A 16,438-nucleotide genomic window follows, 5' to 3' on the forward strand; every position below is an offset into this window, starting at 1 on the left:
CATTCATTCCCCTTTGCCTTCCTCCCTTTCCATTCCATTGAAAAAGCTTTTTCTTGACTCTTTTTTTAATAGGGTTTTTTTTTTTGCAAGGCAAATGGGGTTAAGTGGCTTGCCCAAGGCCACACAGCTAGGTAATTATTAAGTGTCTGAGATCAGATTTGAACCCAGGTACTCCTGACTCCAAGGCTGGTGCTTTATCCATTACGCCACCTAGCCACCCTTTTTCTTGACTCTTATGTGAAATTTCTTAGCTGCTTCTTCATCTCCTTTCCCTTCCTTGCAGTTCTTTTCTTTATTACCCATTGACTCCCTCTTTTTACTATATTATACCATTATATTCCGCTCTTTCCTGTGTCCTGTCTATATATGCTCCTTCTAACAGCTCTTATAAATGAGAACGTTCATGAGTTATCAATATCTTCTTCCCACACAGGAATACAAACAGTTCAGTATCATTAAGTTCCTCATAGTTAGTCCTTCTCTTCCACTCCTCTATGGTTCTATTCAGGTCTGGTTGTTTCAATAGGAAAGTTTGAAAGTCCCCTGTTCATTGAAAGTCCATCTTTTCCCCTGAAAGAGGATGTTCAGTTTTGCTGAGTAGTTGATTCTCGCTTGTAAACCAAGATCTTTTGCCTTCTGGAATATTCTATTCCAATCTTTTTGAGCCCTTAAAGTAGATGCTGTCAGATCCTGTGTAATCTTGACTATGGAGCCTCAGTAGTTGAATTGTTTGTTTCTGGCAGCTTTTAGAATTTTCTCTTTGATTTGGGAGTTTTGGAATTTGGCTATAATATTCCAGGGAGTTTTTCTTTTGGGATCTCTTTCAGGAGGTGACCAGTGAATTCCCTCAATTTCTCTTTTACCCTCTGCTTCTAGGATCTCAGGGCAGTTTTGATGTATTATTTCTTGAAAAATGAAGTCTAGGCCCTTTTCCTGATCATGGCTTTCAGATAGCCCCATAATTTTTAAATTATTTCTTCTGGATCTGTTTTCCAGGTCGGTTGTTTTTCCAATAAGATATTTCACACTTTTTTTCAAATTTTTGACTTTTAGGTTTTATTCCTGATTTCTTGCAAAGTCATCAGCTTCCTTTAGTTCCATTCTGCATTTGAAGGAGTTATTTTCTTCAGATAGCTTTTTATCTCCTTTTCCAGCTGGCTAATTCTGCTTTTTAAGGCATTCTTCTCATTTGCCTTTTGTTTTGCTTTTTTTTAAATTAGGCCTAAACTGGTTTTTAATATATTATTTTCTTCAGCATTTTTGTGTATATATTTGTCCAAGCTGTTAATTTGGTTTTTATGATTTTTCTGCATCTCTCTCATTTCTCCTCCCAATTTTTCCTCTACGTCCCTTACTTGCTTTTTTTTTTTTTAAGGTTTTTGCAAGGCAATGGTGTTAAGTGGCTTGCCCAAGGCCACACAGCTAGGTAATTATTAAGTGTCTGAGGCTGGATTTGAATTCAGGTACTCCTGACTCCAGGGCGGATGCTCTATCTACTGTGCCACCTAGCTATCCCTCAAAGTCTTTTTGAGCTCATCCATAGTCTAAGTCTATTTTCTGTTTTTCTTGGAGGTTTAAGATACAGAAGCTTTGATTTTTATCATCATCATCAGAGTATGTGTTTTGATCTTTCATAGGGTTAAAGTAATTTTCTATGATCAGATTTTTCTTTTTCTGTTGTTTACTCATTTCCTTAGCCCAAGACTAATTTACAGCACTTCCAAGGCTTTTTTTTTCCCCCCGGGGGACACCTCCACTGGGACTTTTATTCCTTCAAGGTCTTATGCTCTCTTGCCTGTGCTTTGATATGTAGATGACCACCTTACTTCCTTCTGCCCTTGAGCTGTAAGGAGGAGTCCTGCTTGGCTATCAGTATGGAAGCCCAAACTTGAACCTGGATTAAAGTGTAGGCAACAGCAGAGTCCTACCCAGAGGGGGAGCAGAGAAATTTCTGCAGTCTTCCCTGACCCCCTTACCATCTGTGGGCTGTGCTGTTGAGGTCCAGGGCTGCTTTCTTCAGATTCTTACTATAGGTTCTGTGGCTGGTGCTCCCTCACTCCACACTCATTCTGGTGTAGCAGAATTCTCTTCCTGCCTCTTCAATCTGTTCTTGGATTGCGCTGCAACCTGGGCTTTTTCCAGCTCCCAGTCCTTGTGAAACACACCTTTCCCATGGAACTTCTAAGTTATCTTGGACTGGGAACATGTATCACTCCATCTTTCTGGGTTCTGCCCCTTTAAATTTTGGCTAGAGTCATAATCTGTTGGCTTTTGGAGTTTTGAGGGGAAGGACTAGCTGCGAAATGCTGGCTTCATGCTGCCATCTTGGCTCCACCCCCCCCCCCCCCATTAAATTTAAAGAAGACAATTTTAACTCAAAAAATTGTTAGGGGTTAAAATTTGGCTATTGGAGGTGCTAGTTGTGACAGAGGAAGACTTGTATCTTAGATTGTTAAAAGATGGGAAAAAGTAATAACTGTACTTTTATAACTTCTAAAAATAAATGAAATAAACTTTTTTTTAAATTTTTTTTTTTTTGCAAGACAATAGGTTTAAATGGCTTGCCCAAGGCCACACAGTTGGGTAATTGTTGAGTGAGGCTGGACTCCAGGGACGGTGCTCTATCCACTGCTCCAACTAGCCGCCCCTGAAATAAACTCTTAATTTGTCCTAATCAATATATTTTATATATGTATCTCATTCATTAGATTTTTTTTTTTAAATGTCAATTGATATTTTTGTCAATTTCCCTCTGTATTTTTTTCCCCTAAAAAAAGAAATCGGGAGAAAAATGGGAAAAATTAATTAAAACATCTAAAAAAAATCTTACGCTATACATAATACTCTTTAGCATTTGTATCTTCATAAAAGCGAGGAGTAAATCTCTTCATATACCTTTTCACTGGAGTCAAGCTTTTTCTTTTGTAATATTGCAACATTTGTTTTGTGGTTCTTTCCATTTACATTGTTGTCATTTTGTATATTATTTGCTTGGTTTGACTTATTTCATCTTCATATTTAACCAATACTTATAAGTGTTTCTATTGTGTCACTTACTGGGCAGAATCCTTATTTTTATTCTTTGCAGCACTAAATGCAAATCAACATTGCCTTGAAATCATAAATATTGTATACATCAGTTAATGCAACTCCATGCTTCTCTGCATTTATCTTTTATCATTTCTTTGTATATTATTGTAGTTTTTAAATTTAAATTTAAAACTGGCATTTAAATTTAAACACCAAAAATTGAATATTTCTTTAGACAGAACTTATGACACACAAAAAGGATTCTCTATGAAACTTTGTATTCCTATTTCATTTTGCTTGGTTTTCAAACAAAACATGTATGCATATATAAATACATATACATGTGTATTTATCTACATATACATATGTATTCATATATGCGTGAAATAAATTTTACATGTTAAAGTAAAAACTGTCCTTGTCTGTGCTTCCTTCTATGCATTAAGATGTCTAAATGACTTTCCTTTTTAATCATAACATATTGTTAACCTTTCATTTCCTTCTCCATTAATGGATTTGGAGAAAGGGGCAAAGAACAATCCTTCTAACAAATTAGGGTAGTCAAGTAAAACTATTGCATATAGAGACCATATCTAAAAATGTGCTATTGTGTCTATATGAATGTGGATAACACAATTCATCATAGATCCTTGGAGATGTCTTTTGTCACTGTTTTGACCAGAGTTCTTAAGGTTTTCAATGTTATTTTTCTTTACAAAGTTTTCCTTGAATAATTCTAGTTTTACTCTCTTCACTCTTTATTAGTCTATAGAAAATCAGATTTTCTGAAATTCTCTAGAAGAATTTTACAGTAAATTTATATTCTATGATTGTTAAACCAACTTTCTAAGAGACAAGCTCCAGTACCCCCTTTAGATTCTAGCTCTTTGTTTTATTTCTCCAATTCTCCTATGTGCTCCTGGCCAAGTCATCGAGCCTCTCAGAGCCTTAAACAGTTTCCACCTTAGGACTTACTGAATACATTTTAAGAATACCATATGAAATCCTCCATGTCTCTGAAATCATTGTGGCTGCTGAGATCCCTTTCAAGTTTAGATGTATGATCCTCTTAATTGTTACCGTAAGTACGTCACCTCGCCCTGCTAGTCTTAAAGCTCTATATAAGAAGGGTCATATGCTGCATATAAACTTTGTTATCCCTCTCAACCATCTTCATCCCCCACTTTTTTCTTTGTTGAGTTTGATGTTCTTTTTTTTTAAGTTTTTACAAAACAGTGGGATTAAGTGACTTGCCCAAAGTCACACAGCTAGGCAATTATTATGAAAAATTTTTATTATATAATATTCTGAATTTATCTAAACTATTCTTAGGTTTTATGTAATTCAATTTTATGAGGAATAAATTTAGTAAAACAGCAAAATCACATTAAATTGACCATACAAATTTGAAATTATTTGCAGTTCTAGTAATAATATATGCATAGGTTGATAACTTGTATTGCAAAATTTTAGATTCTTGTTTGTAAATAAGATTTCTTTTGTGTGTTTTCAAAGAAGAATTTAAGAAATTGAATTTTTTTTTTCAATCATGGGTTCCGGATTTTACTCTAGTAAAAGGTCTTTCTTTTTGTGGTATAAGAAGCAGTATTTCATTGTTAGAGAGATAGTCTTCAGACCAGAAAGACCTGCCTCTGATATTAAGTTCCCTGGAGAACTCTAAATATTCTAGGTTCACTCTCTACATTGTACTATCAGTTGCAAAGAAAGTGCTGCCTAATAAGGGTATGGCAAATTTCCTTATCCAGAGTTCTCCAAACCAATAAAATTACATGTCTAATCTTAATCCTCTATATCAATGGTATACTATATTTTTGCAAAGGCAGCAAAATATTGAAAATCATTGCTTTCTTGATCAGAAGACCTAATTTCAACCACTCTAATGATACTGGACAAATCATTAAAGAAAACTGATAAACAGTTTCTTTATCCTCACTTCTATCTCACACTTGCTTTCAAAGTGCATTCGAACTTTAGAAAGTTTACTTATGAATATGTCCTTTTATTTGATTTCTATTTAATTTATTTCTATTAAATATTTTATTTACCATCTTTTTATATCTTAGTACTTGAATGTGATGATTTTTAGGAAAGAAATCTAGAATGTTTTTGCTTCATCCATCTAACTTTCTTCCCACTTGTTTTCCTAAATTACTCTGTGTGTGTGTGTGTGTGTGTATGTATATGTGTGTGTGTTTGTGTGTGTATACGTACATACACACATATATGCAACAATTAATTTGCTTAGTGTCTTAGTATAGAAAATGAATTGGAATTCTGATCAATCAAGACTTATGACATAAAGAGCCTGGAAGACCTGGGTTCAAGTTCAGCCTTTAATATATATATACTCTCTGGGTGACTGGTGGCAAGTCATTTAAAGTCTCAATGCCCTAGAACTCTCTTGTATTAAAAGTTAAAGTAGATACAGATCTAGGATGGTAGAGGGAGTTTCCTCCTGGGGGATGTCTTCCTGCCCTCCTTATGGAATAATATATCCAAAAAAGACAAAAAACAGCAAAACCCTTCAGAAATTGATGGAATTTTAAAAAGTTGTCCCCTAGTGACTTGTTTGGTTTCAGCAGGATATGCACTTCCTTATTTAAAAAGACTACATATGTAATCTTTTTTTTTTAATTAATTGGCCTTTTGTGGGGAGGAGGAGGCTTAGAGAGTGGGCAGTGTAGTCTTTTAGAGTATTCTGAGCCTGTTAAAACAGTGTTTTCAAATTTCTTGTAGTTATGCCAAGAAGGAATCTGATCTTAATGGTGCTCAGATTAAACTTAGAGAATATGAGACTTCACTGAATTCTAAAGAGGCTGCCTTGGCTACAGCTCTTGGTGACAAGAAAAGCCTGGAGGATGATTTAAAGGAGCTGAGGGACCAAATTGTGCAGGTAAGATTAAATTGAAGTCCTCCATTGTGGACATGACAGCACGTTAACTGTCCTCTCTTGTTATTTGTTAATTCTTTTTAGTCTGCTCTTGCCAGAGTTGGAATTTTTAAAAAAATTTCAGGTTATTACCAAAGAAAAATATAGTTAATTCATGGACTGAGCATCCAGTTTATGAATTAGGTAGTTCTCTTTATCTTTCTCTCACCTGTTGATATATTAGGAGGAACTTGGAATTTAGTTAAAGGACCTGAGTTCAAATTCTAACTTTGCCATTGTATGACCTTGGGCAAGTTACTTTTAAATCCTTTCTTATTTGTAAAATGAGGTTAGATTATAATGTCCCTTCTAGCTATAATTCTGTGACTCCAAATTCTAAGACTCTTCCAAGTGATAACTCCATTTTTATCCCTCCTTATCCTTTTAATCCATTAATCCTCATCTCCATCTCCTGGTTCCTAGCAAAATTCCTACCCTTTTGCACAAAGCCTTTTTTTATCTTCTTTAATACTAGTGCCTTCCCCTTTAGATTGTCTCCCAGTTTTTGTGCCTATATCTTGTTAGTATATCGGTTTTGTTTTGGTTTGTTTTGCAGGTTCTCTATCCTATTAAAGACTAGGTTTCTTGAGAACAAGAATGGTTCTCTAACTTCTTTTGTGTATGCAACTCTTAGCACAATGCTTACACAAAGGAAATGGTTAATAAATGCTTGTTGACTTGACATGATACTTTTCAAAAAGTGGGGTAAATACATGCTGTTCTGCTCAAGGGAAAAGGATAAAATAATTAACCAAAATTGAAAACTTAAATTTCCAGTTCAGTTAAAATAAAAATATCTGCCTTTAATGAAGCTCACAATCAAGAGGAGGATTGATTTTATTTATTTATTTCTTTTCTTTCTGATTCTCCATTAATAGAAAGTAAGGATTTACTTGATGTTGCATTTTGCTTTTATGAATGAGCTTGGTATAGAGTGGGCATTTAAATATTCAATTCAATAAGATAGCCACATTATAGCAATAAACAATTATTATTAAAATTTAGTAAGTTTTATTTGATTCACAGATAGCTTCAGTTTCTCTTATAAATTATGACATGACTATTATGCACACAGATTCTTTTTTTTATATATATTTATTGCCATTATATGAACTTTTTTCCTAGCTGGAAGCTTCCTTAACAGCTACTAAGAATCAATTAGCAGATGAAACCTTACTCAAAGTGGATCTTGAGAACCATTGTCAAAGCCTCACTGAAGATCTGGAGTTTCGCAAAAATATGTATGAGGAGGTAAAAAAAAAACCCAAGACACTTAAAGATTTAAAGTCAAAATGAAAAATGCTCTTACAACTACTGATATTTTAAAATTATATTTGCTTAAATTGGTAACCTATCCTTAAATTGCTCAAGTACTACTGCTGCTGACCAAACAGGAACTGAAATTATTATAATCAAGAGTGTCATCTCATTCTTTCACTCTCTCTGAAGACTTTATTAGGAATATTTTGTTGCTGATTGACTTCTTTTATTCTTTCATTTATTTATTCCTTGCTCTGACCAAGGATTTAGAGATGCTAATATTTGCTTTAGCAGTTAATTTTGTTTAATTCCCTGATGATCTTTTATTTTTCTTAATAGCTAAAAAGTGGTTAATGTATACCAGGCAGATTCTGCATGAGAATACTTACCTATGCAATTTCATATTACATTTGTGTCTGATGTTTATATGATGGGAAATGAGAGTTGTTGAGTTTTTTTTCTTTTCTTTTCCTAGGAGATCAATGAAACAAGAAGAAAGCATGAAACACGCTTAGTAGAAGTGGATTCTGGACGTCAGGTTGAATATGAGTATAAGTTAGCTCAAGCTGTTCATGAGATGAGAGAACAGCACAATGAGCAAGTGAAGCTGTACAAAGAGGAGCTGGAACAGAGTTATCATGCCAAAGTGAGAAATTCTTTCCAAAAAATTTTTTTGAATTAGACTTGAGATATTTTTTTAACTTCTAAGGGAAATTCTGGTGAGGAACTTCCTATATTAATGCAGGTTTAGCAACTTAAAGTCTTAGTGAGTGGCCTGAGAACATTGCGAGGTTAGGTCATTTAACTGGCATGACATAATCAGTATGTCAAAGATAGTACTTGAACCCAGATCTTCTTATCTCTTTGAGTCTGGCTCTCTATCCACTCCTCCATGATGCCTTGCCTGTTTAAAAATATTTTTTAAAAAGGTTTCTAATCACATGACAGGATACTGCATAAAGTCATTGCCAGAATTTTTTAATTACACCGAAGTTTTACATTTGTGGAATCACAAATTTGACTCAATATAGAAATTATTCCTTTTTTTATGCAGCTTCAGATTTTCTTGGTGTTAGAGACAGTAAACGGTTTTGGGAATCACCAGAAGAATCCTATTTTTATTTCAGATGATGACTTATATGATAAGAATATCCTGTTGACCTGTCTCATCATGAGGTAATGGAAAGAGCACTGGATCTCAGATCAAGAAGACCTGAGTTCAAATGTGGCTTCAGAAACTTATTAGCTATGTGATTCTCTGCAAATTACTTATCCTTTCTAAGGAAAACCTCATTTTCCTTAATTTGTAGCACCTGCCTCCCAAGGTTGTGAGGATTAAATGAGATATTATTTGTAAATTGGTACTTAATAGACATTTAATCAATGCTTATTTCTCCTTCCTTCATCAGTCAGAGATATCCAAGTCTTTCAGTTAGTTGGGAATTTTTGTTTGTTTTAACAAAGGCTATTTATAGAACCTAATGCTATAATAATATGCCTTATATCTGGTTTTCAGCAATAAATTTACTCTTTCTTGATTATTCTTGGTTTATAAAATCAGACTAGTTAATTAGTTAGTTAATTTAGGAAGTTAATTAATATTTTTCTCTCTAAGTAACTACCACACCAGAATTGGTATTTCTCAGTCTAGTTAGAAGTTTACATGAGATTAAAAGTTGAATGGAAAAATTCAACAATATTAAAAACTTTGGGGGCAGTAGTCTTATTATTAATGCACTGAAATTGTTTCTGTCCATGTAGCAAGTGGTAATCAAGTCTAGGGCCAGTTTAGACTATTAGTTCTCCCTTTCAAGATCAGGAAGCTTCATGATGCTTTTCCTGTATTTCAACAACTCTTTACTAGCAGAATTATTTATGAAATGTCTCTTGTTGACTCATGCTTCTGCTTTTGTTACTGCTTATTTACGTGATGAAACTAACTTTTAATTTATTTTGTTTAGCTTGAAAATGCTAGATTATCTTCAGAGATGACTGCATTCAGTGTCAATAGTGCCAGGGAAGAACTGATGGAAAGTCATGTGAGGATTGAGAACCTTTCTTCCCAGCTTTCTAACTTACAGAAAGAGGTAAGCAATCTTCTGACATAGAATTTATTTAACTTATTTTTTACCTTATTTATACCTCAATAATAATAATAATAGTAATAATAATAACAACAACAACAACAATAATAATAACAATAATATTTGTATGGAACTTTATTCTTTTTAAAGAACTAGTTCATTTGATTCTTCTAACAACTTTGTAAATTTGGAAAGGAGGGTATCATTACCTCTGTATTTTTTAAGATTATATTTATTTGAATTTTACAATTTTTCCCCTAATCTTACTTCCCTCCCCTTACCCCCCACAGAATGAAATTTGCCAATCTTTACATTGTTTCCATGGTGTACACTGATTCAAATTGAATGTGATGAGAGAGAAATCATATCCTTAAGGAAGAAACAAAGTAAAAGAGATAGCAAAATCAGACAATAAATATCAGGGATTTTTTTTCCAAATTAAAGGTAATAGTCCTTAGTCTTTGTTCAAACTCCACAGTTCTTTCTCTGGATACAGATGGTATTCTCCATTGTAGACAGCCCAAAATTGTCCCTGATTGTTGCACTGATGGAACGAGCAAGTCCATCAAGGTTGATCATCACCCCCATGTTGCTGTTAGGGTGTACAGTGTTTTTCTGGTTCTGCTCATCTCATTCATCAGTTCATGCAAATCCCTCCAGGCTTCCCTGAATTCACATCCCTCCTGATTTGTAATAGAACAATAGTGTTCCATGACATACATATACCACAGTTTGATTTTCAATTCTTTGCCACCATAAACAAGGCTGCTATGAATATTTTTGTACAAGTTATATTTTTACTCCTTTTCATCATCTCTTCAGGGTATAGTCCCAGTAGTGGTATTGCTGGACCAAAGGGTATGTACATGTCTGTTGCTCTTTGGGCATAGTTCCAGACTGCTCTCCAGAAAGGCTGGATGAGTTCCTAGCTCCAACAATGTATTAGTGTCCCAGATTTCCCACAACCCTTCCAACTATGATCATTGTCCTTCCTGTTCATATTGGCCAGTCTGAGAGGTGTGAGGTGGTACCTCAGAGAAGCTTTAATTTGCATTTCTCTAATAAGTAGTAATTTAGAACAGTTTTTACTGACTATGGATTGCTTTGATCTCCTCATCTGTAAATTGCCTTTGCATATCCTTTGACATTTGTCATTTGGGGAAATGGCTTTTTTTTTTCCAAAAAAAATTTGACTCAGTTCTCTGTATATTTGAGAAATGAGTCCTTTGTCAGAAATACTAGTTGTAAAGATTGTTTCCCAGTTTACTACATTTCTTTTAATTTTGGTTACAGTGGTTTTGTCTGTGCAAAAACTTTTTAATTTAATGTAATCGAAATCATCTAGTTTATTTTTAGTGATGTTCTTCACCTCTTCCTTAGTCATAAACTGCTTCCCTTTCTATAGATCTGATAGGTAAACTAGTCCTTGATCTTCTAGTTTGCTTATAATATTGTTTTTATATCTAAATCCTATATCCATTTGGATCTTATCTTGGTAAAGGGTGTGAGGTTTAGGTCTAATCTAAGCTTCTTCCATACTAACTTCCAATTTTCCCAGAGTTTTTAATTAAAGAGAGAGTTTTTATGCCAATAGCTGGACTCTTTGGGTTTATCAAACAGCAGATTACTATAGTCATTTCCTGCTATTGTACCTAGTCTATTCCACTGGTCCACCACTTTATTTCTTAGCCAGTACCAGATAGTTTTGATGACTGATGCTTTATAATATAATTTTAGATCTGGTAGGACTAAGCCACCTTCTTTTGTACTTTTTTTTATTGAATCCCTGGAAATTCTTGACTATTTATTTCCCCATATGAATTTACTTAACACTTTTTCTAACTCACTAAAGTAATTTTTTGGAATTTTGATTGGTAGGGCACTAAGTAGGTAGTTTAGTTTTGGTAGAATTGTCATTTTTATTATATTAGCTCTATTTATCCATGAGCAGCTGATGTTTGCCCAGTTATTTAAATCTGTGTGAGAAATGTTTTGTAATTGTTTTCAAAAAATTTCTGAGTCTCCCAAGTATTTTATATTATCTGAGATTACTTTGAATGGAATTTCTCTTTCCAGCTTTTCCTGCTGTATCTTGCTAGTCATATATAGAAAAGTTGAGGATATATGAGGGTTTATATCCTGCAACTTATATCCAGTAGTTTTTTGGATGATTTCTTGGGATTCTCTAGTTATACTGTCATGTCTTCTGTAAAGAGTGAGAGTTTTTTCTCTTCCTTCCCAATCTAATACCTTCAATTTCTTTTTTTTTTCTTATTGCTGCAGGTAGCATTTCTAATATGATATTGAATAGTACTGGTGATAATGGGCATCCTTGCTTCACCACTGATCTTTTTGGGAATGCCTCTAGCCTCTCCCCATTGAATATAATGCTTGTTTATGGTTTCAAATAGATACTGTTTATTATTCTAAGGAACAGTCCATTCATTCCTACACTTTCTAGTGTTTTTAGTAGGAATGAGTGCTGTATTTTGTCAAAAACTTTTTCAGCATCTATTGATATAATCATATAATTTCTGATAGGTTTGTTGTTGATATATATATAATTGATTATATTAACAGTTTTCCTAATATTGAACCAACTCTTCATTCCTGGGATAAATCCTACTTGGTCATAATGTATTATCCTAGTGATACCTTGTTGTAATTGTTTTTCTAAGATTTTGTTTAAGATTTTTGCATCTATATTCATCAGGGAGATAGGTCTATAATTTTCTTTCTCTGTTTTAACTCTTCCTGGTTTAGGTATCAGCACCATATTGATGTCATAGAGTTAGGCAGAGTTCAGTCTTTCTCTATTTTTCCAAAGAGTTTATATAGAATTGGAACTAGTTACTTAAATGTTTGGTAGAATTCACTTGTGAATCCATCAGGCTCTGGAGATTTTTTCCTTAGGGAGTTCAGTGATGGCTTGTTGAATTTCTTTTTCTGAGATAGGGTTGTTTAGGTATTTAATCTCCCCTTCATTTAACCTGGGCAGCTTATATTTTTGTAAATATTTGTCCTTTTCACCTAGATTATCAAATTTACTGGCATAGAGTTGGCCAAAATAATTCTGAATTATTACTTTAATTTCCTCCTCATTGGTGGTGAGTTCACCTTTTTCATTTATGATACTAACAATTTGGTTTTCTTCTTTCTTTTCTTTTAATCAAATTGATCAGAGGTTTATCAATTTTATTGGTTTTTCATAAAACCAACTCTTGGTTTTATTTGTTCAAATTTTTTTTTTTGCTTTCGATTTTATTAATTCCTCCTTAATTTTTAGAATTTCTAATTTGGTATTTAATTGGGGTTTTTTAAATTTGTCCTTTCTCTAATTTTTTTATTTACATTTTTAGTTCATTGATTTCTTCTTTCTCTAATTTATTCATGTAAACATTTAAAGATATAATATATCCCTTGGCAGCCACTTTGAATGAATCCCATAGAAAACGTTTTGGTATGTTTCATTATTGTCATTATCTAGGATAAAATATTTAATTCTTTCTATAATTTGTTGTTGAACCACTCATTCTTTAAAATGAGGTTATTCAGTTTCCAATTAGTTCTGGGTCTATATCTCCCTGGTCCAATATTGCATATGATTTTTATTGCATTAAGATCTGAGAAAGATGTATTCACTATTTCTGCCTTTCTGCAATTGATCATTAGGTTTTTTGGTCTTAGTACATGGTCGATTTTTGTGTAAGTGCCATGTACTGCAGGAAAGAAAGGATATTCCTTTCTATCCCCATTCAATTTCCTTCATAAATCTATCATATCTAGGTTTTCTAACAATCTATTTATCTCTTTAATTTCTTTCTTGTTTATTTTATCATTTGATTTATCTAAATCTGAGAAGGGGAGTTGGAGGTCTCCCACTAGTAGAGTTTTGCTGTCTTTGTCTTCCTGTAGTTCTTTCAGCTTCTCCTCTATGAATTTGGATGCTATCCCATTGGGTGCATACATGTTCAGTATTGAAATCACTTTATTTTCTCTGGTACCTTTTAGGAGGATATAGTTTCCTTCCTTATCTCTTTTAACGAGCTCTATTTTTGCAGCTGCTTTGTCTGAGATTAGGATTGCTATCCCCTGCTTCTTTTCACTTCAGCTCAAGCAAAATATATTTTGCTCCAACCTTTTAACTTTACTCTATATGTATCTCTCTGGGTCAAATGAGTTTCTTGTAAGCAGTGTATTGTCGGATTCTGGTTTTTAATCTACTCTACTATTCACTTACGTTTTAAGGGAGGGTTCATCCCATTCACATTCAAAGTTATAATTACTAACTCTTTATTGCCCTCTATGCTATCTTCCTTCTGTTTGTATTTTTCCCCTTTCCCCCTTTATCCATATTCACCAGTATTTTGTTTCTGAATGCCACCCTCTTCAGTGTGTTTTACCTCCTGTATCCACCCCTGCCCCTTTCTTTCCCCTTTCCCTTTTTCCCCTTCCCTTCCTTCTGTTCCCCTTTTTCTCCCCCTCCCTGTCTCTGTTCCCCTCTTCCCTTTTCCCCTATTAATACTTGAAAGGTAAGATATTTTTCAAGTTAACTGAGTGTGTGTGTGTAAGTTAACTTTAAGCCAAGTCTGATGAGAGGAAGATTCAGGTGTTTCTCATCTCCTCCCTTCTTCCCCTCTATTACAATAGGTCTTTTGTCTCTCTTAATGTAATGAGATTTACCCCATTCAATCCCTTCCTTCCTCTCATCTCCTTCCTGTCCCCCCTTTTAAGGAGGAAGTGTTTTAAAATCATTCTAAGTCATAGAAAATCCTGAGTATCCATCACTTCTGGCTAAGTATATTCTCTCAAATAGAGTTAAAATTCTTGAGAGTTATTAGAGTCTTTCTCCCAAGTAGGGTTATAGCCAGTTTCATACCATTGGGTAGCAGTCTCGTGGATAAATCATGAGTGTCCATCACTTCTGGCTAAGTATAGTCTTTCTGATGGAGTTACAATTCTCAAGAGTTATGAGAATCTTTTTTCCCATACTGGGATATAGCCAGTTTCATCTTATTGGATAGCAGTTTTTTTCTTTACCCCCCCCCTTTTTAAAACTTTGTTATGTGTCTCTTGAACCTCTTGTTTGATGTCCAAATTTTCTATTTCTCTCTGATTTTTTCATCAGGAATTGTTGGAAGTCTTCCATTTTGTTAAATGTCCATCTTTTCAGCTTTGTGGGATAGTGGATTCTTGGCTGCATTCCAAGCTCCCTTGCTCTTCAGAATATCTTGTCCCAGGCCATTTGATCCCTTAATGTTGATGCAGCCAGGTCCTGTATAATCCCTACTGTGGCTCCTTGGTACTTAAATTGTTTCTTTCTGGCTGCTTGCAGAATTTTCTATTATCTGATAGTTCTGGAATTTAGCCACAACCTTCCTTGGTGTTTTCATTTTAGGATCTCTTTCTGGAGGGGATCGATGTCTTCTTTCAATAACTATTTTGCCCTCTGGTTCCATGATATCTGGGCAATTTTCCATTACTAAATTCTGTAATATTAAGTCCAGGCTTTTTTTTCTCTTCAGCGTTTTCAGGAAAGGCTATAATTCTCAGGTTGTCTCTCCTCAATCTGTTTTCAAGTTCAGTGGTTTTGCTGATGAGGTATTTTACATTTTCTTCTATTCTTTTTATTTTTTGCTTTTGTTTAACCGACTTTTTTTTAAGGCTTTTGCAAGGCAAAAGGGGTTAAGTGGCTTGCCCAAGGTCACACAGCTAGGTAATTATTAAGTGTCTGAGACCAGATCTGAACCCAGGTACTCCTGACTCCAGGGTTGGTGCTTTATCCACTATGCCACCTAGCTGCCCCTCCATTTTTTAAAGAGAATTTTCTTCATTTACCTTTAGCAACTCGTTTTGCAGTTGGTCAATTCTATTTTTGTAAGAGTTTTCCATTTCACCCATTGATAGAATTGTTTTCTTTTTGCATGGTTTTGATTTTCTCTTCCAAGTTTTCCAATTGATTTTTAAACTCCTTCCTTATTTCTTAAGGAAGTATTTCTGTGCTGGAGAGCCAGTCATATTCCTCCTCAAAGGTTCTAGTTGTCTCTGAGTTAATGTCTTTTCCTTCCCTTTCTCCATTATCCTAAAACCTTACTATGGGGGAGGGGCTGGTTCACAGGGATTTGCTGTTGGGATCCTTAGAGGCTTTACTCACTAAGTGCAGTATTTGCAGTAGGCCACTGGGGGGGGGGTTGCTTTCTCTGGAGTGTCTGTGACCTTGATTGAGTCCCTCTCCCTTTTGCCTGGAGGGAGTGACTGAAGCTGTTAAATACTTTGTCTTTTATCAGTGGTGAGCTATACCTTGGGTGAGGTCTTCACTCTTCCTATTGTCTGTTGAGGTGGTTCTGCTGCTCTGTCTTAGCCTGGGGCAGAAGGTGGGCTGTGATTGTGTTTGTTCTGGGAAGAGGCTTCAGCTGAAATGGAGTTCAGGAGTCTGAGTTCCTCCTGGCTCTGTAATTGGCCCTGCAATTCTCCTGCTCAGGAACTCTCTCCCCCTCCAGCCCTGAGGGCACACTCCAGAAGTTCGGCCCTACCAGGGATGCCTCTGCTCCCTAGTTGACCCAAGTCACCCTGGTTGACCAGGCTCTAGCCCCACCCCTGATCAAGCCAGACTGGTTCTTGGGCCCTCAGGCTCTCCTGGGCCAGCCCCAGCTGCTAATCAGGCTAATCTGTGACTGATCCAGGCTCCCAAATTCTCAATTATCTGTGCTCCCAGCAGAGAATGCCCTCTGTCCCCAACTCACCCATAATCTCAGAAGACAGATCCTGAGGTGGATGTTCTTCTCCTGGGTTTTCTTACTGGGTTTTGTCAATTGGATTTCTGTTAAGTGGTTTGTTTCATATTATTTATAAGGAAAGATAAGGAGAGTTTAGAACTCTCCTTGTCTTCTCTCTGCTATCTTGGCCAGAAGTCTACCTCTGTTTTATAGATGAAGAAACCAAGGCTAAGTTAAATGACTTGTTCAGGGTTACATGAGTTGGAACCAAAATACGATTTCTTCAACATTTGCGGTAGTCTTCAATTTTGCCTTAACTTTTCTCTATTCTTCTCTCAACCCTTATTTCTCTTACATCATTCAAGGAAAGCATTATGAAGAGTAACTACAAATGGGAA

The 16,438-nt window shown here is 35.0% G+C and overlaps 1 protein-coding gene across 1 annotated transcript in view; it reads left to right on the forward strand.

Annotated features, from left to right (window-relative positions):
- The window catches only part of LMNB1 (lamin B1), an 82,479-nt gene that overhangs the window by 23,759 nt on the left and 42,282 nt on the right, over positions 1–16,438 (forward strand). The window contains exons 2-5 of the mRNA XM_074204402.1: positions 5,788–5,944; positions 7,106–7,231; positions 7,716–7,886; positions 9,202–9,327. Coding sequence (XP_074060503.1) covers positions 5,788–5,944; positions 7,106–7,231; positions 7,716–7,886; positions 9,202–9,327 — 580 coding nt within the window. The remainder of the gene's footprint in view (positions 1–5,787; positions 5,945–7,105; positions 7,232–7,715; positions 7,887–9,201; positions 9,328–16,438) is intronic.

The sequence above is a fragment of the Macrotis lagotis genome, chromosome X, assembly GCF_037893015.1.
Source record: "Macrotis lagotis isolate mMagLag1 chromosome X, bilby.v1.9.chrom.fasta, whole genome shotgun sequence".
NCBI classification, from domain to species: domain Eukaryota; kingdom Metazoa; phylum Chordata; class Mammalia; order Peramelemorphia; family Peramelidae; genus Macrotis; species Macrotis lagotis.